We start from the raw sequence: 26,819 nt of genomic DNA, 5'->3' as shown, positions 1-26,819 counted from the left end.
TTCTTCCTTTAGGTGACTTGATACAGAAACTAATTTCCCTCATTTGTTTCCGAAGTTGCAAACTTTCAACCCATCAAAACAAGTTCTCGAAAGAGATAGAGGACTTTTAATTACACTTACTGTAACCATCCATTCATAGATTGAGTGCAGATAACACTTCACTGAACATCGTGTTCAAGAAAGACAAAACTATAACTCTCCTTTTCTTCCTGGTGTCACGGATGCTGTCCTGTTACTGCAACACTTAATGTTTGACAACATTAAGAAGTCTAGACAAAACTGGATTTGTGATTTAAAGCTATACAGGATTAGCACCAGCAAGAAGAATTATGACCAAACAATCAGCTCTCACAGTGATACAATGGTCTTGGTACTGCAGCTGCTGGTGTATAGAAGATGCAAGGTACACTCATCTTTAAGATTTTAGCAGACAGTGTTGTAATTACATGTTCTGATATACACCACAATTTTGGAATACTGAGCAGATCAGTCCTGGAACAATGTTGGTCTGTGAGCAACGACTTTCCTCAAGAAATAACAGACATTGAACTCCTTTTTGTTTCCATGTCTAAGTGCACTGGTTTCAGTTGTTTTTTTTTTCCTTTTTCCAGAACAAAAGAACAGCAGTAAATCCACAAGCCATGTGATTTAGTTGGCAACATCAGGCGAAGAAAACAACGAGCAAAAACATTAGAAGAATCTGACCATCATGATTCCTTCATTGTGTGGTTATTTGCTGATCGTTAATTGCTCCTGTTTTCTGATCTCTCTTGAATAAGATCATAAAAGCAATAAAAAGTACACTCTTTCATTGAGTACTTTAAGCAGGCCTATATCTAACTCCTTTAGATATAGATATTTAAAGCAGCCCTTTGCCTGGGATGGTTAGTGTTTCATATTCTGGTACTTCTACTTTAATGAAGGGATCACACTTCTTTCACCAGATTGAAACCTGAATAACAGTGTGACTTCTACACAGACATATTGATGTGTTGATGTGTCACAGGGACAGTGGAGCTCGCAGCTCTATGGCTCTCGGTGCTGTGCAGCTCCCTCGGCTCCGCCCCCTGCTTGATACGTTCCTGCTGACTAGCAGCACATGACCAGGCGTGTTTACACCTGCAGCAGCCCAACACACACACACACACACACTCACACACACACACGGCTCCAGCTCTGACAGGGAAACCTGCAGTGTAAGGTGAGAGAAGAAGCAGCCTTGTCCTGCACGCTTGTTGATTAAAGGGGGGTGTTGTTTAGCATGTCTCTTAGCTTGTCAGTGTGTGATATGAGGGCGCGAGCGGCGCTCTTCCTTAGCAGCAGCGGCTAGGTTAGCATGCTAATGTGACTGTCAGGTTAGCTCACTCAGGAGCATCACCGCCACCCGAGCGGCAGGTTAAAGGTGAATGATAACAATAACACCAGCGTCAAACAGACATGAAGCTGAGGGGGTTTCATTAGCTCACTCCAGGGTGTGTTTATGTCTAATGTCATCGTGTTTAGCCTCATTCACGTCAAACTGCACTGGAGAGTCAGCTGCTTGTCAATTCTGCTGTGAAGAAGTGGCTTCAGCGTTAAAGGCTGCTGACAGATCTGATAGAAAAATCCGATGATCTGAAGAGACAAGGAGAGCTTTTGATCGAGGACCATCTGTCTCATATTGTCTTGTTTAGTGAAGCTGTCACAGAGGTCAGCTGTAATGAAAGCCACCCTGTCTGTCTTTGTGTCAGATATTTGATCAGAGGAGCCATTAGTCTGTTTGTTCCAGGTGCACACATACTTCCCCTGTGTAGCATCATTGCTCGTGGATTGTGATAATAAATACAGTTTCTTGTTTTGCTTTATGTACAAAGAGGTATTCACTAACTTGCCTAGTATGTCCACATGCCTACATCTGGTTTTAAGTGAAAATAAGAACATTGCAGTCTGTGGATAGCTTTGTTTACATATCATACTTTATTGTCTTAAGCCCCAGGTAGCCCCTGCCCATCTGATCCACAGGAAGAAAGCCCCATTCGCAGCCACAGGCTCCAGGGAGCCAACCCTCCTGCTGTCCACCATGGATGGGACAGATGTGGAACGTGAGCTCTTCTCTTCTTTTTGTTTTTATGTCTATCTCTCTATTTTGACCCCTTTCAGACCTGGTATTAACATCATCCTGAATGAGATCAGGTCTGAAGATCACAAGTCTGAACACACCCAAATGCATCCTCAATGAGTCCTGAGATCCTGTAACTTAAACCATGTTAGGAGGTGGTCTCAGTTGCATGTGCCACATTTCTTTCACTGTATGAATGCTAAGATCTCAACTTGTGGTCACAACAGACATGCTCCGGACACATTTTAATGTCAGGTGTGAACAGACGAACGTAGAGCTGACCACTTGTGATCACATCTCTCAGGACGGAGGGATGTTAATACCAGGTCTGAACATTGCCTTTGACACAGCACTGAAGGCTAAGCCATGTCAATTTTCCATAATTTATTTTGTATAGCCATTTGTGTTGACTCCCTTTCTCTCTACCTTTTAAGCTTCCTCTTCAGATATGTTTGTTCTGTTTTGTTTTCCCTCTAGAAGTGACCCTGGCTCTACTGGATGCAGCCAATGATAAAGACCCAGAGGTCCAGGAGCAGGTCAGAAAGTCTATGTTAACTCTGGGAAAACAGCAGCCAGACCGAGTGTTAGCCATGTGTCAGGACTACCTCCTGAAACATCCAAAGGTAAAACCCCAGAATACACCTCCAGTATGTCAAACACGCTACCAGAGTGTCAGCCACACATCAGAGCTGTGTATTAAAACCTATCAGTGTAAGCTGTTGTTGCTGCTGTTATCAGTATTCTTACCACACGTTACCAAGGAGAATGCAAATAGCTTTCCTAGCCCTTGTCAGAAAGTTGGATAAGCATGACTGTATGTGCACGCATATACAGCCATTAGTAGTGTTTCAAACCAAGCACAAAAAATGTCACAGTTACATGCAGTGATCATTTACTGTGGCTGCACCATGTGATCATTCTTAACACATTCAAAATGGAAGCTGCAGGGAAAGTCCTCCCCTGCTTTTCATTCCTGATGAGGGGAAAACATTGTATTTTTTTTTTTAGGTCCCCTCAAGATTTGGTCAGCAAACATTGAAAGCTGTATATATATGTGATGGAAATGTCCAGGCTTTATGAAAGATTTATTTTGACTCCAGTAACCCCAGCTAAGAATAGTCTACTGCTAATCTGTTAAAGCTAGTCACAATTAAAAGGCATCTTAGAGCCCTTAGCATCGGGTTTGACAGCCTGTTACAGCGTGTTAGTCAAGACTTTCCTGTGAGAGGTTTCACATATATGTTAGTCGTTGTATGTGTAAATGGTTCAGCTCTGGTGATTAACTCAGTGTTTCCCGCAGAAAATTAGTCAGTCAAGGTGGTGAGCAGGGGGGGAGGGGGCGTGGCACTGTAGTTCCCACGACAACAGGCATGCTATCTAGCTTCTTTCCCGATAAAAAAGAAATGTTGGATGTTGGCCTTGCCACGCAGTTACAGCAGATGATAGATGGCTTAACATATTTAACCTACAGATGCCGCAATTCCGCCTCATTGCGATGCGGCCTTATTTTAACCTACTGTCTGCATGCGGGGATGCGGAATATTTATTTATTTATTAATTCATTAATTATCGGGGGCCCGTAGTCAAGGTGGGGGGCCGTTGTTCTCAAGGCGGCCGCCTTAACTATAATGCGCTGCGGGAAACCCTGTAATTACACTGGATCTGCCACAGACATTTATATAACTTTTAAATTATTATACACTTTTGCAACCATTGTACCCTTCAAGTCTTGCAAAATGGACATCTCAGTTAGCATCTAACATCCCAATATTTTTCCTACAATGATTCATAGAATAGAATAAATCACTAATGTAAGTGGATGTTTAAAGAGAAGTCAACCTCTTACTTCAGATTTTTTTTATGCCTCTGTGCTGGTGAAAGCCAGTCCTTAGAGGCATTATTTTTGGGATTTTCATTCATTCATCTGTCAGTAGAATGCCTTGAGGGAATTTCTTCAAATTTGGTACAAGCCTTTTGTTGGACTCACAGATGAAACTGATTAGATTTTGGTTGTCAAAGGTCAAGGTCACAGTGACCTTATGCCCGTGAATGTTATACATCAAGAACAACCATCTCGCACAAACATTCACTGGCACAAACGTTCACTGGCACAAAGGTAATGATGACTGCATATGAATGTGTTAAAGATGTATTTAGACTGAAACTGCACTGGTTGTTGGGGCGTACATCCGCAGGCCGGTAATTCTAGTTTTGTTTTTACTTTTAACACACTTCCTCTTTTTTGACAAGGATGTCTGACTTTGCTGGTGTTTATATTTATGATACTGTATCATCTTATCATGATGTCACACCCCCTGGACATGTGATTATCAGATGATAGCATCATTCAAGTGAGGAAATGTCTTAGAAAACATCAGTCACATGGCACATTAGATTCCCATGGTTTACTTGGATGGTGTTAAATGTAGTGAGTCATATTCTGCTCTGCAGAGTAAAAGCCCAAATATTTAAATGATATGAACACAACATTTTATTAATTTTATTTAAAATATGCAGTGTAGTCAGTAACTATTTAATTTTTGTATCTTCATTGTCGTCTCTTTTTTCTTTGTCTCCTTCCTCCCCTCCTTCCTCCCCTCCTTCAGCTGGTCGTGGGCCACAGAGTTGTGATTCTTCAGACTATTGAGCTGATTGCCAGCTGCAAGATAGAGGAGATCAGTTCCCCCAGGATAAAAAACATTATCTCTCTGGCCTCAGATGAGATGACACGATCAAAGGTAAATATGTTGAAATTTTATTTATTTATTTATTTATTTATTCAATCAATCTATCTCTCAGACGACAGATGAATAATGATATCCCTTACTCTTCTTAGGAGGTAATCCCTGACTGGCAGCAGGCAGCCAGTAATATTTTGGTTGCTGTGGGTAACAAGCACATCAATGACATCATGGAGGAGATATTAAACAAGTTTCAGCCTGGGGTCCTACCTCACTTCTTTGTGGTCCAAACATTAGCCAACCTTTCTGATTCCAATGGTAAGAAAATATTCACAAAGGACACACACACACACAGAGGTTATCATATAGGATTAAGAAAGACATGAACCTGTTAAACCTGTCTAAAAACTGCAATTTGACTCTATTGCAACTACTTGTTTTAGTAGAATGTACACGTGTTCACAGCCTCTGAGTATATCTGTGCTCGTTTAATTGCTCAGTATTGCATAAAAAACTGATTTACTGTGAATTTGATCATTTGTTTATTGAATCATTACTGCTCAACAGAGCACTTTTGTACTAATATAAAACAAACGTAAAACATTCTTAACTTTTGTACATGTTTGTACTCTCTCACTTACAGAGGAAGTGCTTGGTAATAATTTGCTGTTTTACTTGAGTGCTGTCCTCCATGTTCTCTAGTTTATGGCATGGTTCCCTTCCTGAATGCTATTCTGGGTACCATGCTGCCCATGCTGAGCATGGCCAAACAGGACAACATGAAGTGGGTCTTCTCCTCTGGTAAGAACTACCTGACATACTCTTTTAAATTGTCATAATTGTTGAAGCCAATTGACCCCTTTTCAAAAAATCATAAAACACTACTTCCAGGTACTCAGCTCCAAAAACATAAGCATTTCAAATCAAACAATTATCTAGCTCTTTGAAATAGTTGTTTTCTACTTTCCCTTATTTCCTATCTCTCTTTCTTTATTTCTCTTCCTCCAGCTCTGTGTCATTTCAGCGACAGTATCTTGGAATACCTGGCCAACCTGGACAAGGCTCCAGATCCCACAGTCAGAAAAGACACGTTCTCCAGTGAAATCTATGCTGCTTTTGAAATCCTCTTCAATAATTGGTTACAAAGCAGGGAGTCTAAGGTGAGGTCACACAGGTTTATTTTTGATATAAAGTTAACTACACGGTATAAACATGAACATTTTCAATTAAGTAATGTGTTCAGGCATTATTAAATTAATTCATGATTCAAATTTTGCTCAGCTTTTGACTTTTGGATGCAAAGATGATGATGCTGGCAGTAAGAAGGCATATTTTTTCTGAATCACACCAAAATATTAAATATAATAGTCACACTGAAAAAGTGAATTACAATGAAATAGTTTAGGAGAGCTGTGTGTCACAGTGAAACATGAAGCGCCAGCACCATGGTTTGAATTGGTCTGTGCTTGTTTGAGTAAAATATAAAGCTGTGATTACAGAATTGTCAGATTTTCAGCTTATGACTGTGGTTGTATTAACTGGTTTTATTGAGTTGACCAGTTTGTGAATCCATGTCACCTAATTGCTCCATATCTGTCAACTGTTATTGTGTGTGTGTGTGTGTGTGTGTGTGTGTGTGTGTGTGTGTGTGTGTGTGTGTGTGTGTGTGTGTGTGTGTGTGTGTGTGTGTGTGTGTGTGTGTGTGTGTGTGTGTGTTCCAGTTGAGGCTGACAGTAGCAGAGGCAGTAGGCTCTATGTGCCATCTGATGGCCAGCGATAAACTGGAGGAGCAAATCCCCAAACTCATTCCTGCCATCCTGTCCTTGTACAAGAAAAACAATGAGCACTACATCATCAGCAAGGTTTGTATTGAGTGAGGTAGATTATTTAGTTTGGAATCTGTAATATAATAGTCATGTGTTGTTTGAGCTTTGATAGCATCAATCAATAAACAGTTTAATGCTGTTAGATCTGTCCTCTGGAGAATTCAAACTTGATCTATGTAGGCATGTTTTCAAGATTCAAGATGTTTATTGTCACAGCAGATAAACACAGTTTACAGCATGTAATGAAATTACTTTGTTTTTCAATCTCCCAGCATACAAATATTATAAAATAAAATAGTATTAAAAGAAATAGAAGAAATATATAGAAATAGGAAATATTGCAAGTAAGTTTCATTTTGTAACATCTTTCCAATTATATCCCCAGCTATTCATAACTTGTATTGTTAGCTCATCCCCATTATTATTATCTCATGATATAATGTGCCTTAGTAGAGCAACATTTACTGCAAAACTCACTCCATATATCAAGCATGTTCAGAGGGTTCAGAGTATTTTCTCTTTCTTCTGCCTTCACTCAGAGTCTGTGCCAAGTGCTTGATGCCTCTGTCAACATGGGCAGCAGAGTGCTGGAGACACAACTCGACAGTCTACTCTTTGCTCTGCATCAGCAGGTAGGAAATTCTAAAGTTTACCTTGAGTAAACCAGCTGATTGATGTGTTATGAACGTCCATGAAAAGTGGAACTAGGCAGAAAACCTCAATAATACATAACAATATTAAGCTTTATATATTATAGCACTTGACAAAGTTACATGTGCTTCGCAGAAAGAAAAAGATGAGACTCAAGGAACAGCAATCAAATCAAAAGAATGATAATCAGTTCATGAAACAGAAGTGAACTGAATAAAGTTACACACAAAATAAAACATATATTATGTCAAACTGTCATAAATATTTTAAAGACTCTGAGGATGTTTTCTGTCTAATCTCCATAGTTAAACTGCAAAGGCCTGGTCACCCACAGTCAAAACATGCTTACATACAGTGCATCCAAACAGAGCTATGACATTTATGAATACATAGTGTTTTGTCATTGCAGTAAATCAGTTTTTGACAATTAATAGCAAAGAAAGAAAATCCATCAATATGTCAGATATTGTAATAGGAGGGAATGTTAACAAGTCAGAACTTGATGAAGAAAGAAAAGGGCTGGGCGTGGCAAGCGACAGACCTTAAGCAAACCAGAAGCACTAAAGACTTGTTAACACCTCAACATGAAAACAGTTGTACCCTCCTGCTCTGACGACTGTCAGTTCCTGGTTCCCAACAGTCTTTGCAGCAATTTTCTATCACATGCCTGGGCTGCCCTCATACAACCTGCAATTCATTCGCTGTGTCACCGTCTTCCTGTTTAGGGCCACTGTCGCAAGATGTTTTCATAACCCTGTGAGTCAGTGGACACATGATCTGATGCTTTTACTGTTGCAACATTTTACCACAATGACTCTGCCAGAGATCTTTGTGTATCAGGATGGTGGAGACAGAATATTTCACCATATATCATCATTCCTTTCATAATCTTACTTATCACGTAAGGACATTTCATAACACGTTTACCTGTTTGTAGCTGAAGTTCATTAGGTCAAAATAAAGTGCCAAGTTGCTTGTGGGATTTTAAATGGTGGTTTTGAAAAATGTGCTCCTTCAGATATTCTCAGTTCTTATTTTTAGTTTCATTTCACACACCCAATAAGTGTAAACTTCTCAAGTGTGACCTGATGCTATAAAAAGAGCTTGTGTCATCAGCGTCCACCGGAACTCAAATGCTGTTTTCAGACTTTCCCCAGAGTTTGCCTTTTGTATTCTCACAGATTATCCGGAGTTCAGTGCATGTCTGAAAGCATCTATATTGTACTGTTTAACAGTTGCAACATTTCCCTCTGTTCCTCAGGTGTCTGCCCCGACTGATTACAATAACCCTCCTACTGTCAAGAACCACAACGAGGTCCTGCGATGCTTCAGTTTGCTGGGTACTGAAGCTCCTCAGTGGTGTTTGTACTGTATCTGTCGGTCACTGTTTAATGTTGACACTATGTTTAATTGTGCTCATTTCATAGACAGTAATATATTAAGGTTTGTGGTGACCGAGGTAAATGTATGGTTATGTATGGTTTTATGGTAAATGTTGTTCACAAGCATCAGCCCTTTCTATCTGCTTTACTTCTATGGAGTCACAAGAACAGTAATGAGATCATCCATTAGTGTGTCAGATGCCACAAGATAATCATGTTAACTGTGACATTTGGTCTACTTCTCTCTCCTTCTCTTACAATTTCTTTTTTTTTCTTCTCCTCTCCCTCCAGCTAACTCCTTCCCAGACCGAATGGTTATGTTTGTTCTTCAGAAGTTGGAAAATAGCAATGAGCGGAGCAGGATGGGCTCCCTGGCTGTCCTCCGCCACCTAATCAACTCCACCAGTGAGAATAGCAAGACGCACACACTCAGCTCTATTTATCTTTTACTTTACACACTCCAGGGGTTTATTTGGCGTCAGAAGAAAACTTCAAATGAATTACCCATTCAGTCAGGGTAATATTTTAAATTTGAGCACACTCAGGCAGACAAGATTCTTCTTCTTTACTTACCTTTCATTATCCGGTCACATGTCTTGACTTAAGTGTTCGTGTTTGTGTTGCAGCTTCTACAATGGAGAGTAAGAAGCTGCTGATTTTGGCCAGCATTAGACAACCAATGGCTGATCACAGTAACAAGGTAACACACGTACACACACAGAGAAAATCTAGATTTTTCTTGTGGCCTCTCTGTATTCCGCTGAATTAGTGGATATACAATCATGAAATTGTTGCTGCTCTCATTCTGTTTCTGTGATTCTCAGGTGAAGAAACGTGTGGTCCAGGTGATCAGTGCGATGGCCCATCATGGTTATCTAGAGTTAGAGGGAGGGGAGTTATTGGTTCGATTCATAGTTCAACACTGTGCCTTACCTGACACGCACCAGGTGACTTCTGTCTGTTTCATTCTTAAGATTTCCTAAGATGAATATATGATTTGTTTTGAAGTTGTTAGTTAATTATTTTTTCATTCACTTATGTATCTGAGTGGTTTATGAGATTGCATAGGAATGCAATAGCAAAAGTACATTGTTCCATATTCTGTTTAAATTAAGCCAATAAAGCACAAAAGTGAAAGAAAGAAATGACTGTCTGCAAACACAAACAAGTGTTCCTGCCTACAGTAGAAAACATTTCATGGTGAAAGTTGCTAAAACTTCATAGTTCAGGTCCAATATTTTGCTTAAAATATGAAAAGTCAAATGTGTATTCTGATCTGTGCACATGACTTTGTGTATCCAGCGTGGTGAGAGGCCCACAGATCCAGAGGAAGTGACGAATGAGTCCTTGAGGACGATGTGTGACAACACCCTTCATCTCCTGACCACCACTGTTGGGCGACTAGCTGATGTATGTACACGAAATCTTTTTTTGACTAATTCATCTATGTTGCCAAAACTCATTTAACTGCTGGTGTTTTAATGCCTCCTCTCCGCCAAATGTTTTTGGGTTGTCATTCCATTTGTCCTTCATTAGTGTGAACATGATATCTCAAGAATTCCTTGAGGAAATGTTGTCAGTGTCAAGGTCACAGTGTCGTAGAAAAACATGTTCCTCTTATATCCCAGGTTTGCCTTTGGGAATCAGATTTCAGTGGTTAAAGGTCACAGAGACCTCATATCGAAAAAATAATATTTTAAACTGAAAATGCACAGGTTGGCAGAGGTGTACAACAGCAGGGCAGTAATGGTAATTGCACTTTTTTTCATTTTGTGCAGTTGCTTGTTCAATAATCTTTATCTTCACATTTAATTTATTGAGGGTTACATTTCTTTCTTTAATCCATTTCTTCATTTACTTCTTTAATTGACCTAATGTTGTCCAGTGCACATGTAAAATGGAAGAATATTGCTGTGATGCTTAACACGTGTATTTGGTTTGTAGGTGCTGTGGCCCAAGCTGCTGTTCTATCTGACCCCTTCACAATACAGCAATGCCACCACCCCTCTGTGTAAGAGTCTGATAGTGCTGGGCAACAAGAAGAAAACTAACCAGGAGCCCAGCTTTAACATCAACTTTACGCAGGAAGGTAGGATGCATATTAACAAGGGGTAAATGTTAGTCACTAATCGTTAAATGCTGTGTGTTTTTGTTGTCAGTCATAGAAAATGCTGTATTACAAATGAATTTTAAGAAACATTAAACTTTTCAAAGTAAATGTGTTTTATCTCTCTCCTCCAGTCAATCTGCCCTCTCCTCAAACACTAATGATCAGACTGCTGGTAAGTAAAGCAAACTGAATTACACACTTCAGTGGTGTCTGATGACTTACTACAGGAATCAAACTGATGTTCCTAGAATTTAAAATAATGGCTCATTAAACATCAAATCCAGTAAATAGATCTTAATTGTAATTGATTTATTACAACCCATGCTGTGGACAAATCACTTACAGTACCCTATAATCCATGAGTTATCAAGTCTTATTTGCTTTCAATATATCAATGAAAATCTCAGATAATTTATTTTGAACATATATTCATATTTTCAGCTTCAGTTGTTATTTTCTGAAATAATTAGAAGTTATATTTTGCCAGTTGCCATTAAAACTAGCTCATTTAAAGTGAGATATGAAAAGGACTTAGTCACCGTTATCATGCCTAATGTTGAGTCTGTTTATCTCCATACATGTTGTGTCCTGGTTTGTGTTGGTGTTCTTAGGTGAATGCAGCATTCCCGCTGAGTAGCAGAGGTCACGGAGCTCCGTCACTCTCCCTCCTTCAAATCCTCAGTGTCAACATTCACCCAAATACAGAGATTCTGTGGGATAAAGAGATACCTCCTCTGCTGAGTGTACTTGAGGGTATGCAGATATGGACAAAATGCTGTCTACAAAATCAGTGTATCTTAATATAGTAACATCTGTGGACAAAGTGAAGCCCCTGTGACAACGTGTATTGTCTTTTCTGCAGTGGTAGCAGAGAAGAAAATCCTTATCATGTTCATGTGCAGCATTTTCCTTTTCCTCTATAGTAGAGAAATCTGAATCTGTGTCCTGTTGTTTTCAGAGTCAACAGCACAGAGCCTAGATAAGAGGCAGTGGGATGAGAAACTGCTGAAGGTGAGCTTTTGTCTATGGGGAAATTTTCATAATTTGCATCATCATCATCAGTCCAGAACACTTGAAAATAGATAACTACACATTTGAGGGTTTTTTTTCCAAATACAACTGATAATTCCCATGAACATATTCATTGCGTAATCAGTGACCTGATTAGTGAGTTTGTCTTTTGTGATGTAAATATTTAAATCTGTCTTTATCTGACATTATCTCCAGTTCCTCTCTAAAACCCTGGTTACTATTGATGATGACAAGTGGGTGTGTAAGTTGGCAGCTGAGGCAACACGCTATATCTCCACGTATAACAACGCCCTAGAGGAGAAGGTAAGTGCTTTACAACTACCTCATTTCACACACAAATCAAGAGTGAGCTGGTTACAAGCTGCTGCTTCAGTGTAGTTACAAACATCTGTCCCGTGATATTAGATCAGTGCTTTGTGGAGTTGCTGAGCTCTAAATTTATGATAAACTCAAGAAGATAAACAGTGGCTCCTCATGAACTTTTCAAACAGGAACTCCTTCTGACACAACTGCCACAGGTTTCTTTACATTTCTCAGAATATAAAGTGTAGAATTTAGAATGTGGAATACAGAATAGAGAATATAGAATATGGAGAATAGAATGTAGAATATGGAGTGTAGAATATAGAATATGGAGAATAGAATGTAGAATATGGAGTGTAGAATATAGAATATGGAGAATACAATGTAGAATATATTATTAGGAATATAGCATATGTAGTATAGAATGGAGAATATGGGCTATGGAATGTGCAATATAGAATATGGACTATAGAATTTGGAATATGGAATATGTAGAATAGAATATAGAATGTAGTTTTTTTTAAATATATTTTGTCACTATGAAATAAACAAACTAAAAGATTTAACAGCTTAATATGACCCGATATCTCAAACATTCATAATGAACAAAGGTGGATTACCACAGCATATGTGACTGTATTGTACTTTTTTAAAATATATATATACTTAACAAACAACATTTTGTTATCTTTGTCTTTTTACTGTCTATTGTAGAGTTTCCTGTATCAGTGTATAGGAGTGACTCTCCAACAGTGTTTCAACAAGGAGCTGGTGAAAAAACAGCTGCAGGAAGTCCTCCTCACAGCACGGCACAATGATGCTGTGGAAAGAGAGGTACATATGTGGCGCTGAATTAACCAGAGCCACAGTTTAATTTTAGTATGTACAATTTCAAAGTCCAACCTATTTTTTTCTATCAGGGAGTTGCCATGGGCATCGGTCTGTGTGCTAACAGCCACCTAGAGGGAACTCTGGCTAAGCTGGATGAGTTCGGCAAATCAGATGCCTTCAAGAAGTCACCAAGCATTTTCAACCTGCTCAAAGTATGAAGAAGTTTTACAGTTTACCCTAAATGATAGTTTTGTTACATCACTTTGTTTTTCAGATCTGTTTGTCCTCACATTGTTCAAATAGATTCATTTGTCTATTTTCATCTCTCCTGCCTTTTCCTCAGGATCGTAATGATGTTGAGGTGGAGAAGGTGAAAAGCACTTTAATCCTGTGTTATGGTCAAGTGGCTCTGAATGCACCTCCAGAAAAGATACTTAACCGCATAGATCAAGACATCCTCCGCTGCATCAGCAAACATTTCAATACAAAGGTAATGTTAGCTCTAAGGTAGCATGGCAGGGATTACAAGAGACTGTTTTTGTAGTTGTTTCATGGGAGAATTTGCTTCAGTAGTAATAAACTTTTAGTTACTTTCCATATTGATTATAGGTATTAAATTGATTAACATATAGCATTGCAAACATTGTGATTTGTCTGGACCATTTCATTCCCCCATCACAAGAAATCTCATTTAAAACTTTTACAGATACTGAAAAAGGTTGGTTCAGCAGCACATTAGATGAAAAAACTTAGACGTTCAGGTAATGGCTGTGTTTCTATGTGAGCTCATGACTCTATCACCTCTGCTTCATACAGGTTCTGGGGATAAAAGTAGAGACAAAGGTATCATCACAGGAAAACACGGGCTGTCTATCTCCGTTCTTCGACCTTTGCTCTTTTCTAACTTCAACTTTGCTTTTCTTTACGCTTATTTAAAATTGTCCATCTTTTCCGCACACTTGTGGTGGTACTATCACTAAAATCTTAACTGAAAGTCTTCAACTCCAGAAAGAAAAGCTTGATACAATATTGCCACTACTTTTTATGCTTCCACGCCAGTAACAGCCAGTGTCTGGAGGCATTATGTCTTCAGACTGTCCATCCATATGTCCCAGTCCCGTGAATGCTGTATCTCAAGAATGTCTTGAGGGGATTTCCTCAAATTTGTTACAGCTATTAAATTGGATTCAAGGATCAGCTGATTAGATTTAGGTGGTCAAGGTCGCTGTGAACTCAGAAAACAAATTTTTTGCCTTGTGACGGGGATATCTCTGGAACGCCATCAAGGAATCCTTATTTGGCACAAACGTTTACTTGGAGTCAGGGATTAACTCCCTTGACTTTGGTAGCAAAAGGTCAAAGGTCACGGCCTCACAAAGTATGTTTATGTATTTCCTGAACATGATATCTTAAGACCAGCTTGAGGAAATGTCTTCAAATTTGGTATATACTTTCACTTGGACTCAAAGATGAACTGATTAGATTTTGGTGGCTTCAAAAAACTTGTTGGCCTCTTGATATCTCAAGACTGCTTGAGGGAATTTCTTCAATCAGTTGTCACTTGGACTCAGATAAAGTGGTTATGTGTCAGCTGTCAAAGGTAAGGGTTACAATGACCTAAGAATCTAGTATGTAGAAATATATACACAGAAACTGGTTGGCGGAGAGTGGTAATTCTAGTTATTTAAGCCTTTACTTGGCTGTTTCAGTTATATTTTTTCAAGGTTAAGCACAAGAGTTAAGATCATTAATGGTCCATCATTAAAATGGATCCATTGTGGTTTTGGAGCATGTGTTAATTATGCAGATTTAGGAATGTTACCTCTCAAGTATTAGACCGACTTCCGTCGTTCAAAAACTTCTGTGCAGATATTCTATTAGTTGGGAACAAACTAAGTAGAAAATACAGAAAGCTAATGTTAATGCTTTTTAAAGGTAATTTACACGGTGCATCATTTTTTATGTCATAATCAAATCTAAACCTGAGGCGCTCTCTCAACTCGCTGTCTTGCCAAATTAGTCATTCGACCTGAGAGTGAAAGCTGATTGTATCCATATCCATTGCAGAGAAAAGCCAGATGTTATGGTTGTGAGTGGATTTTTTGAGCAGCAGAAAATGGGCTTTATTTGTTGAAATCCTCTGATAACCATCAATAAATAAAGTGTAAAATGAAAATAAAAGCCGTGGCCTGTGGCCCTTGCAGGACTGAAATTAGCACAATCAATGCCTGTCACAGAGCACGATCAAAGACTTCAGCCAGGGAGGCTTACATCGTTGAAGTAGACATGTTAGCTAGAAGTTAGCTAGGGATTCATGGCAAGTCAGACTTTTGCAGGTGTCAGTCAGTGCACGCTCATGTGCTTTGGGTGTGTAGCTTTTACGAGGAGCTGATGGATGGGGGTTTCCTGGATTACCAACCCGTGCTTTAAGTGATACACCTCCAAAAATCTTTTGAGTATCAAATCCTCATCCAGAGTAAGATTAGTGGCTGTTTATGTTTATTTTGTAATTTCCATAATAATGGAGAACAGTGGCAGATCAGCTCAATTGAGTCTGTTCTACTTTATTTCACTTGTGGACAATCTCCACTAATAAAACAAAAGTCTACTGTCTTGAACCAGATTGATACTCTGAGTTGGATTTGAAGTGGTTTATCACTATAACCTACTAATGTAAAACCAGTAACATGGCTACTAGATTGCATTTACAATCTTGCATTTAAAGGACTATGAGTTTTTAAGCTCAGATTCCACAGAAGCCTACTTTTTATTTTCCACTCGGTTCACCAGCGTGAACCAAATTAAATCTATAGAATTTTCTTAACGTCTTTTGAATGACCCATCTCACGTGCAGCTTTATTACCTGATCATCTGTCTCTTCATATGATTTGCAATATTGGTTCTATTCAATCTGTCTTTCTGGTGGATTGTTCTTTAAATGCTCACTGACCACTCACCCTCAATGTGAAGGGATTTTTGTAAATTTCTTGCAAAATCCTAACAGCTGTTTGGGTCTGTAGGCCTCAAGCTCTTCTGTTACTTCTTAGATCAGCCTGCTGATGGTTCACTGTTGTACCAATCACTAATCACACAACTCTTTCTAACTTTTGCTATCTATAGGCATGGTGGATCAATCTGCAATATCACAATTGGATTGATTTGATTGACTGAGTGGACTGAATCATTTTTATATGCTGGAATGATTCTGGATTTTTTTTTTTTGCTGTTGCTCAGCTATTTGTAGAGTTGCATCTGGTAAAGGAGCTGCTGTGCGCCTTGCTGTTTGCATTCCTGATAAATTGGAAAATGCAATTATCCAATTTTATTCATGTTTAGCCTACTTTTCCCCTTGAGCCATATCTTTTTATCTGTGTATGTGCTGCCATTTTTCCTGTTTCATTTCTTGTTGTCTTTTTTTCTCTGTATTTTTTCTGTTTGTGTGTGTGTGCTGCTCTAATCTAGGATCTGACGATGAAACTAAGTTTGATTCAGAGTGTTGGCCTCATAGCCAAAGCCATCAGCGAGTGTGTGAAGAAACAAGGCTACGTCTTCTCTCGCAAACAGGAGCTCATTGCCATTATGCTGGTCAGTATAAAGATTTATCAAGGGAGAACTGTCAGTCACTTTAAAACAGTTGATATCGGCGAAGTTGAAATACATTTCTGATCTCTCTCTCTTATGTCAATGTTTACTCTGGTCAGGATTTTATTAAAGCAGAGCCAGCCGACTCATTGCGGACTCCAGTACGCCACCTTGTGATGACCACGTGTGCCAATCTAATGTATCCTTCGCTTTCATTAAAACGACTGGACCCTCTTTTGTATGAAAACTATGCTTCATAGATTCACAGAATAACTGCAACCTTTTCTCTCAGTGTGTTCAAAAATAGTACTTATGAGCCCAGGAGTGGTTTTGATCATACTGACAATTCTGTTAGTTTGATATTGAAGTTTGTTTTTCACACATCATTCAATCTAGTGTTTTATCTTTGACCTTCATATGTTCAGACCTCTGGATCCTGCACTGAGTGAGAATGAAAGCTTTGACTTACTGAAGGTTTGTGTGAACAGTGTGTTTTCTCTGCCACCTGAGACACACACTCCAGAGAAGATTAAAGAAGAGGACTTACTGGACCCCAAGAAGAGAAAGGTGAAAGAAAGCAAAAGAGATGTGTGCACACACATGCAATACTACTGACACCGATGCTACCACACAAATGTGCTGTTCATTATTTTGTGCAACCACTGGTTTCTACACCAATAGCTAACCATCATCAGCAGATCAGCAGGAATTTTACATTTTTTCTGATATTTCTTGAGTTTAGCAGTTCACTAGTCACATTCCACCTTCAAACACTGTGTGTGACAATTTCCACACATTATTGTTTTATCAGTCTAACGTGTTCTGGTAAATCTGCACAGGCATTATACAGAGACACATTGGCTGCACTGCAGGAGCTGCTGAAGAGTGTGTTGGCCAAGGACCCCACACCTGACGGCCTGCAGAATGTCTTCAAGGTGAGACATGGTGTTTCTCCTGTTCAGCTTAATACCAATAATATTTGTCTTATTTCATTGTCCGATTTTTCCTCATACTTAGATCATTTTATTTATCAAAGAAGCAAAACAAATTAAAAGTAGTGTGTCTCCTCTTTTCAGTCTCCTTGACTTGTTTCTCAAAAAAAAAAAAAAAGTTGGCGTCATGAATTTTCCTGGCTGTGTGTGTGTGAGATATGATGTGTGTTATTGTTCTGTGCAGCACATTGAATCATGGTTGAGCTCCGGACAGGACCACGAGAGAGAGAGAGCTGTCACAGCTACTGCTCACATTATGTCGTACTACCTGGATAACCTGACTGTCAAGGTAAACACACACACTGCTCACCTGGATAGTAAAGATTTGAAGTTACACATACGACCAGAACCTTCCTCTGTATTCACTCATTCATAAATAATGAATTCTTGTAACCCTTTGAACTCTGCAATAGAAATGGTCTGCCAGTGATATCTTTGCTTACTGTGATGTCAAATTTCTAAATTTAGAAATGTGAACAAACATTTTTTTACTTTTTGAGATATGCCCATTTTTCTCTGCTCCTCTCCCGTCATTCTGGCACTGCTGCAAGTTGTCAACACGTTTTGCACCACACGTAACAAAACAATGATGTCATCACGAACATGTACGACATGATGTGCTTTTAAACATATTTTAAACACAATGATACAAACAACAACCTCCCGTGGCCAGTGAGACATTCGTTTTCAGAGGATTAAAACAACTACAATCACTTCACACTTTGTCAAGTCATTCCTTCTCTTGTCTGCACAGCACACAGTGGATATTTGCAGAAAATGTAGTATGTGTATCTGTGTCAATGTTGATTTTTATAAACCAGAACAGACCTTCACCTCATGTAAACACTCTCATTAGTGCCTTTTCTTTCTTCTCTTTCTTTTATTCAGAACATGGTATCCTTCCACAACCTTGGAGCTTTGCTGGGGCGACTGTCGCCACGTTGTTCAGACCCTCGCCCTGCTGTTCGCACTGCTGCTATTGAGTGCATATACACACTGCTTTATATACAGCTACGATATGAAGGTATGTTATTGTTTAAGTGACTCCATGATTCTGGCCTCATCAATAATCAACATTATTGATGAAGGTTTTTACACGTTAGACTGAGGTTTGTTGAGGTTGAGTGTTATAGGACATGGAGCTGACTAGCCCAGTCTGATACCTGCTACTATTATACTGCATTTATAAAAGGGACAGACAGTGTGGGTTTACTTGTCTTACTTTAAACTTTGACTAATAAAGCATTCTTATGCAATGATAGTCATTTTAATTATTAGAAATGTTTTACATGTCACCAAGCCTTTATAGCCCAGCCCTATCCTAAACTCAGAGCTGTATGATTCATTTTTATGTACTTTGCTGTTTTTTTTTAAAGATTTGTCTATCTCCTCCTTGTCTAGGTTTCTCTCTGGATTATAAAGATGAAGCCGTGGACAGTCTGTTGCACTTGAGAGACCAACTAGAAAACCCAGACCACTCAGTTCTCTACAAGACCTGCTCTGACCTCACTAAGGTACAAAGTGAACTCCTCAATTGGAACTTTAGATTTACGTATGTAAAACAATCCCTGTTTCTTTAGTTCAATTTTTTAATTATTGTGTCATTAATCAATTCACTCAAACCTTTTCTAGAGTATTCTGTTGTTGTTATGTTTTACTCAACATAACTCGGAAAAAAACAACGTTTGTGTCAATTTATCAGGCAAACTAACAACATGTACTGCACAGCAGTGTGTAACTATCTCTTTCCTGTGTGTGTGGGTCAGGTGATGAGTAAACGTCTGCCTCAGCAGCAGCTGACGACGTTGGTGTTCATGTTGTTCGAGGGGCTGGTCGACAGTCAGACAAACTGTTGCAGAGCTTCGTCTGTCGTTCTCAACACACTGCTGAAGAACAGAGGGGGCGGACTGCAAGACTTGGTAATACATATTTACACACACACACACACACACACACACACACACACGCACACACACACACACACACACACACACACATACACACACACTTCTCATAAAGCCATCTACATACTCCAGAGGAAAAATAAAGTAAACACATCTGTACTGGATTAGCTCACACAGGTCTTGTTTATTTGTCTTTGTCTGTTTTGTTTGCTGTGTTTGTGTGTGTGTGTGTAATAGGTACCAGAGATGCTGGAGGTTCTTCATGTGCGTCTGCAGAGCATCACAGACGAGCAGGTTGGAGCGCAGACATGAGCATTACCTTACTTAGCATCAACATTTATTATTCCTTTGCCTTGTAACAGTCACTTCTGATGACCTCTGAACATGAGATTTCTTTATTATTAATCACGCAAACTCTTTTGGAGCTTATTTTACATGAGCTTTTTTCTTCCACAGTAAAATCACAACTCAAGTATGAATTCACTGTTGTCTGTGTGTTTAGGTGAGAGTGGCTGTTGGACAGACTGTACTAATCCTGGCTTCTCAGCATCTACAGACAGTTATTAATACACTAGTTAACCAACCACTTCCATTTGACAGGTATTTTATATGTATTTATACATTGATACACAAAACATTTAAATACATAAAATATTCATTATTTTCAAGTAAACCTCCAAGTCCTTCAACTGTCAGATCATGTTTTTAGAGGACAAATAATTCCTAACAGCTCGTAGAACCAAGTGTTTATAAGAAGACAGTTTTTAGTCATTAAATTTGTATTTTATTTATATTTTTGTTTTTTTCTGTCCAGCTGGACCAGTGAGATGTGGATGGCATTGGGGGCAGATCCCATTGTAGCCAATCAGATCATAGAGATGGTGATGGAGAAGCTTCTCATCATGGCACCATATGTAGACAGGAAGGAGTCCATGATCAGAGGAGGCATGACAAAAGTGGCCACAAACCAGCCGCTAGCTGTAAGTCACAAACATGTCACTGACTATATTTATATTCAAATATGATTGTTTTTATGCAGATAAATACTTCCCCTTTGATAGAAACAAGTATTTCAAACAATTGAAAAAGAATAAGATGAGCCTTTAAAAGTTGAAGTTTGGTCTGTTCTTCGATTAGATGATGTTGTGGGTTAGGGTTTTTAGCCATATTCTAAAGTTTCACAAAAACATAAATTGGTTGCAGCCTCTATTTAAATGATGCACTGAACCTTTCAGCTGGTTCATGCACTGGGCAGTTCCACACCAAACACAAAAGATGAAGAGCATGATGGTTGTGTTAACATGTGTGTCTGTGTATGTTCTGTTTCTAGATGACATGTGGTCTCAAAGAGCTCTTACTAAATGGCCAGAGTCAGGAGCCGGCAGTCAGTCAGTTTCCTCAGCTCTTCTCCTGTCTCACTGTCAGACTTGGAGCAAGTGTCGGAGTCTCAGCACCAAAGGACAACCACATTAAGAACATAGCTTCTGTCCATGTAGCAGGGTGGGCATCTTTGACTTGTTATATCTAGCAAAATCCAGATGAGGTTCCTACACACAGTTTTGTAAAGGTCTAATTGTTTGGTCAAATGTTTTTTTGTTTGTTTCAGGGTCGCAGCTGATGCCCTGAGAATCTTGTTAGCACGAGCCCAGTTAGATGATGTAATGAAAAGACTGGATGAGGATAACGCCTGGGATGCAATGAGGGAAGCGAATACACACGTTACTGGAGTTACACTACTAGCAAGGTAGAAACCCCACTCATATTAATTAGTTGAATGCATTTTATCACTTTGACACACCAGCTAAATGCTATATATGTGACATACATGTTGCATTTACACACCGGATACATGCAGTACAATTATTTAAAAAACTACTGTGTGCTCATCATTGTTAAAGTATTAAATAATATAAGAACGTGTATAATACAACGCCATCAGAAACTAAATGTAAGATGCTCAGTACATTTTTAAGGGTTCCAACAATTTTTAATTCCCTTTGTTAAAAGAATGTGTTTTGAACTTATCATTGAAACATAAATGAAAGGCATCGGAGGGGCCGTGCATACTCTGATCAGTTCTTTACTTCCCTGCAGTGTAATACATGTGTTCTGAATAATTACTCCGCAGGGCGATGGCTAAACATGCTGGTCCCAGGTTGCCTTCCATCGTGGAGTGTCTGTGTCCCTCCCTAAACAACATCTATGAGTGCCAGAGAATCACCGTCACTGCTTTCTTCTCTGAGGTGATAAATCATGTTACTCTGTATTTGTTCTTTGTGAGGAGGAGGCCCTATGTCTCTTTAATCTCAGTCAAATGATGATTAAATCTCTCAACCTCTGACAATAATTTCTACATTACTATTTTCTGTATTAGGTTCTGTTGAGTATGAAAAAAGCCGAAACATTGTCAGAAATATGAATAATGTGATGTGTTCTCTCTTTCTCCATTGTTTTCTGAATCCAGCTGTTAAACCATCATGTGGTGACGGAGCTGATATTGATCGATGTTTTAATGAACAACATGATGGAGAGGATATCAGATCCCTGTTGCACCGTTCGCATGTTGGCTGTACGAGGGCTGGGCAATATCGCAGTGGGATCACCTGAAAAAGTAAAACACACACGTACACACTAGAGCACTTTTTTTTATGCGCTACAAAGTACACACGTGATTGCGGCTGTAAGGTCACTCACAATGTTCTTCCTCTCGCCACCAGGTGAATAAATATGCGAAGGAGCTGCTGGCAGCCATGAGTTCAGGCATGGAAGAGAAAGATGATCCAGGTGAGTCGACAACAGTCTTTTCCTTTGGTGTTAGAAGTCAAGTTACAGTCATGTGTTGTCTGGTTCATCTGATTTATTGCACTTATTCCTAAAGTGATTGATGAAGTTTCATAAAATGTCCACTCAGCTGGTTTGTAGTTTCACTTTTCTTCACGACATCCATCATGTTAATCTACCACATGTTCTCTTATTGGATTGGTTGTCACAGATGGAAATGCTTCTCTTTTTTAATATCTGGCCTCTGGTCTTGCTGCAGGTAAACTGATTACTCTGGAGGCCATGTCGGGTCTGTCCAAGGTTCTGCTCCACCTGGACAAGAAGAATGTCCACTTGCTGGTGGTTTACATCTTCATGAAGATTAAACCATTTTTAGAAAGTGTAAGTGTTATTGTTTTATTCTGTGAAGATGCAGAAACAAAATAATACAGCAATTGTCAGAATCATCATAACTATTAGATTTTAGCTGCATGTGTTATATACAGTGCTGATGTTTAGACTAATGATACAACGAGACAGTACTCAGTACAGTATTGTCTGAGCTGATTTGACCTCTGAACGCTGCACACAGACACAACACTGACAGAATTTTGTACTCATCCAGGAGAATGATGAGATCCGCTGTGCTGCCATCTACCTCATGGGGAACCTGTCCAAGTTTGGCTCTGGAGAGCCAGTGTTCAAAGACCAGATCCACAACGTTCTGGTCAGCCTGCTGTTACACCTGGTTGACCCGAACCCACAGGTGGTCAAGGTAGGAAATATGCACTCACACCAAGGATGCAGCAGCACCAGCAAGGAACTGTGACTGCCAGGAAAAGGTTTTGTATTAAACAAAATCAAATCAAAATCTTTCTTCATTTTCTAGAGTAACATTTTAAAGTTAGTATAATAGTATTTTTGATCCAATTTAATTATTTTTAAATTCAAAGTTCAATACAACAATCATGACTGTTGCACTGCATTTAATATAATGGCATTGTGCAGACTGTCTCAGCAACCCCACCTCTTCCTGACTGAATCACACACATAAACAGTGTGTGAAGATTTACTGATACATTCCATCTTACAATTCTGGACTTAATTTGTTTGTGTGTCCAGGCGTGCAAGTATGCGATGCGTGTGTGTGCCCCTGTGGTGGGATCAGAGAAGATCACGACCATGTTTCAGAACCACCTCCACGTTGACAAGAGCCTGCACTATGGAGAGTTCATTAATGACCTCACCAAGTACCTGGTGAGTCAGAAACACAAGTATCTCTTAATGACTGAGGGTGTGCATCTTCTTATATCTCTATGAAATGAGTTTCATTTGGATCCCTGCAGGTTGATTGTAAATGTATTGCCAAGTGTAAAGTTCTGTATTTACTGACGTGTCTTCACAGACAGTGAGCGGACGCAGCGCGGTAGCAGAACTGCAGCTGGTGCTTGCGGTCTCTAAAGTAGTAGAGTGTGTAGTGTTGAGACATAGTATTTGAGCTGTAGGTTTTTTTATGATATATGTAGGCAGCTGTCAGACATACATCAGTCATACTGTGTAGACATGACATAATGCAAAATGGAACTTTACATTAACTGCAACAATTTTCAGCAAAATCCGATCAGATTACGTTAACTACTTCCTGTACTTGTCTGATGCTTCTTGTTTTGTGGTTTTGTAGATCGAGGACTTTTCAGGCATGTTGAACTTCTACCACATATCAGTCATCCAGTTCTTCAAGAGCAACTGGTCTGAGGTCAGAGCGGGAGCTGCCATGTTTATAGGTATGAGTGCAACACTGCGGTATTATAAATAATCCAATACATTAAGAATTTTTTATATTAAATATTATTTTACGACTGATACATCATACAACACACAGGCCAGCTTTAAATACAGTGTGCAGAGGAAACTCATCACATTCAATATGTTTGAAGTGAACTGATAATAAGGTGTGCGTGTGTGTTTGCGTGTGTGTGTTTGTATGTTTGCGTGTGTGTGTTTGTGTGCGTGTGTGTTTGTGTGTGTGCGTGTGTGTGTTTGTGTGCGGTCAGGGTTTCTGCTGGGGAATCTTCCAGAGGAGCATCTCTCCCACCTCAACATGGGAACCATCACTAAAGGTGATGCAGAGTCCGCCTTCATTTTCTACTTCTGAATCTGTTATTGTCGACTGGTTTTAACTGTTTTAATCTTTGTCGTGTTCAGGTTTAGTCATGTTGCTCCAAGATCCAGATCCAGTGGTGAGAGTGAAGGCTGCTGAGGCCATGGGACGTTTCCACTGAGACACACACAAAAGAAATGTTTCCTTTAGTCAGGCGGTACGTCTTCTCTCGACAAAAGATACATGACAATGCGCTGTTTTTACAAAAACATGCAGATCCTACACTGTGCTGTCAATTTATAAAGTTGTGAAATTAACCAAATTACAGTAATATTCATGAAAACAAGACAGAAAAAAACATATTGGGCCAAAGGTCAAACTGTCACATTTACCAATGTTCCAAAATCATACAAATAATAAACACACACATTATATTATACACACACATGCTGCACATATAACAGTTAGCAGCTTGAAAGGAAGTGTTAACTGAACTATACTCTAGTGACCAAAGACTGTGTCCCTCGTGACAGATGGAAGTTGTCCGTAGCATCTGGTGTTCAATCAGTACGACAATACCAGACATGTACTGTGTTGCATTCATGAAATAGAATATACATGAAGTTTCTAATGTTAACGTTAAAAACACGCTTTTACTAGAGTTATGTATTATTTTAGAATAAATCTATTGTTTCCTCAGATATTATGTGCAAATGGCAGGAGGAACATTTTAAGAAATATCTTACATGACTCTGGCCGGTACTGTGTGTGTGTGTGTGTGTGTGCGCGCGCTTGTACGAATGATCATGTCATTGAATGTTAGTTTTCCGTCACCCTCCATCTGATCAACCTGGTATCCTTAAGTTTACTTTTAGCTTTATCTAATGTGTTCTGTGGTTTATAGTTAAATGTGGAGGCTGAAATTTAAAAGGAACAGGGATGATTGAGTTGTCGGGGGGTGTTTCCAGTCCTATGTGTCATCTGACCGGCAGTAACCAATCACCTGCGAGTAACTACATTATGCTTTACTGTAAGTTACTGTTACTGCCATTGTCGGACCTCGAGCTGACGTGATATCTGGTGGGTTCAGAATAGATTAAAAAAGTGAATGGTTTACTTATAGATCAGTTATTCAGTCTCACATTATCATGTTGTGCTCCGTACAAAGATTCATTTTCACAAACACAATGACAAACCTTCTCTGGTGTTTGTACCAACTAAATAACGGTACAGAATTTGTCATTTTAATGAAACATGAAGCATTTATCGTCGACATTATCTCATGAACCAGCCAGTCAGAGTTCCCAGTGTTACGCAGTAGAACAGACCTGTGTAGCCATGAAAACAGTCTGTGCCAAATGTCTGTTGATGTCATAAATTGTAAAAGAGCACTATAATGATTTTCTCTCTCACTGTTTGAATGCACTTAAAGTTGTCTCAGTTTAATTTGTCCATCAGAGTGAGTTTGTACAATTTCAGGATACAGTTGTTTCTTAGCCGGCCTCTTTAATGAATGTAAATATGTTGGGTTATGTAAGGTTGATGGGACATGTTTGACTCCAGATTATAAGAGTGGGATACAAAACACCCAGCGGAGAATCAGGTGAAAGCAATACAGTTTTGTATGTGTCACACTTTTGTTTGATTATGTGTTTGTAAAACTTGAATTTTTCTGTTGCACTTTTAAGCTTCTGCCATGTGGTCCCCCTTTTTTTTTTTTTAGAACTGACACAAAAACAAACCTCAGCTGAATTTCTTCACAAGTCACGAACCACATTCACATTTTGTCTTTGCTTTTGAATAACTGCAAGAAGCTGTTTTTTAGCAGTTAATCTTCAAATGTAAGAGGAAGGCTGATGTTTCATCTAACGTGATCATTTTCGTCCATCGTCTATCCATCCATTGTCTATACTGCTTATTATGTTATAAGGTCTTGTGTGTATTTCTCGGCTTAGACGTTCTACAAACAGGGACTTGTGGCTTCTAGCACCTTCTAACACTATGTATCGGACCAGGGTGAATGGGGAACAGGAATCAGCAGTGTTCTGAGCTGTTATAAACTTTATACCACTGATATGATTTTTCATGTCATCTTATTTTTTAATTCACGCGTTGAATGTTGTTAATGTCATCTGTCAGGATGTGTGATACATGGAGGTACGGCAACTTGAAACGATACAAATCTGAGTGTGTCAGAGTGAAAATGTGTGCATGTCACTTTTCTTTTTACACAAGAAGAGAGAGGAGGAGGATGATGATGCAAATCAATATATTAAAAATGTAGTAATAAACAGATTAATTTAAACATTGATGATGATGTCTGATTATTTTGTGTCTTTTTGTTGTAGTTAAACAGTTGTTTTCACTAGTATGTAATCACCTAATTGTGTGAGTTGTTACCCTACGGTGGCCCTTTATATTGAAATGCTTTATATTTACATTGGTAGCAAGTCCTATTAACGGAGGCCGCCATGTTTTTTTTTACAGTGGTCCATACTGGAGTTGTTATGACAACTGAAGGCTACCTCAGGTTCTCTTTCATACTTGGAAGGGGAGGGTGAGCTGA

General features: G+C 39.1%; 1 protein-coding gene across 2 annotated transcripts; it reads left to right on the top strand.

The window, feature by feature from the left end:
* Positions 1-1,069: 1,069 nt before the first annotated feature.
* Positions 1,070-26,558, top strand: mroh1 (maestro heat-like repeat family member 1). Of its 2 annotated transcripts, XM_020091369.2 has the most exons (45): positions 1,070-1,201; positions 1,970-2,081; positions 2,576-2,721; positions 4,705-4,836; positions 4,935-5,097; positions 5,482-5,580; positions 5,788-5,939; positions 6,501-6,641; positions 7,145-7,237; positions 8,518-8,596; positions 8,930-9,043; positions 9,265-9,338; positions 9,463-9,585; positions 9,941-10,048; positions 10,583-10,727; positions 10,880-10,920; positions 11,360-11,501; positions 11,707-11,759; positions 11,976-12,083; positions 12,798-12,917; positions 13,004-13,126; positions 13,258-13,404; positions 13,731-13,757; positions 16,377-16,499; positions 16,616-16,695; positions 16,922-17,063; positions 17,336-17,431; positions 17,673-17,777; positions 18,377-18,512; positions 18,890-19,002; positions 19,255-19,407; positions 19,630-19,686; positions 19,895-19,992; positions 20,207-20,372; positions 20,723-20,892; positions 20,999-21,136; positions 21,521-21,635; positions 21,857-22,003; positions 22,110-22,176; positions 22,433-22,554; positions 22,778-22,927; positions 23,275-23,409; positions 23,834-23,936; positions 24,207-24,272; positions 24,358-26,558. In XM_020091369.2, the coding sequence occupies exons 2-45, from the start codon at positions 2,060-2,062 to the stop codon at positions 24,432-24,434; spliced, it is 4,911 nt and encodes a 1,636-aa protein (XP_019946928.2). In that variant the 5' UTR covers positions 1,070-1,201; positions 1,970-2,059; the 3' UTR covers positions 24,435-26,558. The 2 variants fall into 2 exon arrangements, with proteins under 2 accessions (XP_019946928.2, XP_019946929.2); XM_020091370.2 differs by lacking the exon at positions 13,731-13,757.
* Positions 26,559-26,819: the final 261 nt, after the last annotated feature.

This window comes from Paralichthys olivaceus, chromosome 13, assembly GCF_024713975.1.
Source record: "Paralichthys olivaceus isolate ysfri-2021 chromosome 13, ASM2471397v2, whole genome shotgun sequence".
NCBI classification, from domain to species: domain Eukaryota; kingdom Metazoa; phylum Chordata; class Actinopteri; order Pleuronectiformes; family Paralichthyidae; genus Paralichthys; species Paralichthys olivaceus.
Note: the sequence above shows the minus strand (reverse complement) of the source record. Positions and strands in the feature narration are given on the sequence as shown.

Coding starts and splice junctions, on each gene's coding strand:
- mroh1 (XM_020091369.2), top strand. CDS start 2,060: ATGGATGGGACAGATGTGGAAC. Junction 5,098..5,481: donor CAACCTTTCTGATTCCAATG/GTAAGAAAATAT, acceptor CATGTTCTCTAG/TTTATGGCATGGTTCCCTTC. Junction 22,177..22,432: donor GGAAGAGAAAGATGATCCAG/GTGAGTCGACAA, acceptor GTCTTGCTGCAG/GTAAACTGATTACTCTGGAG.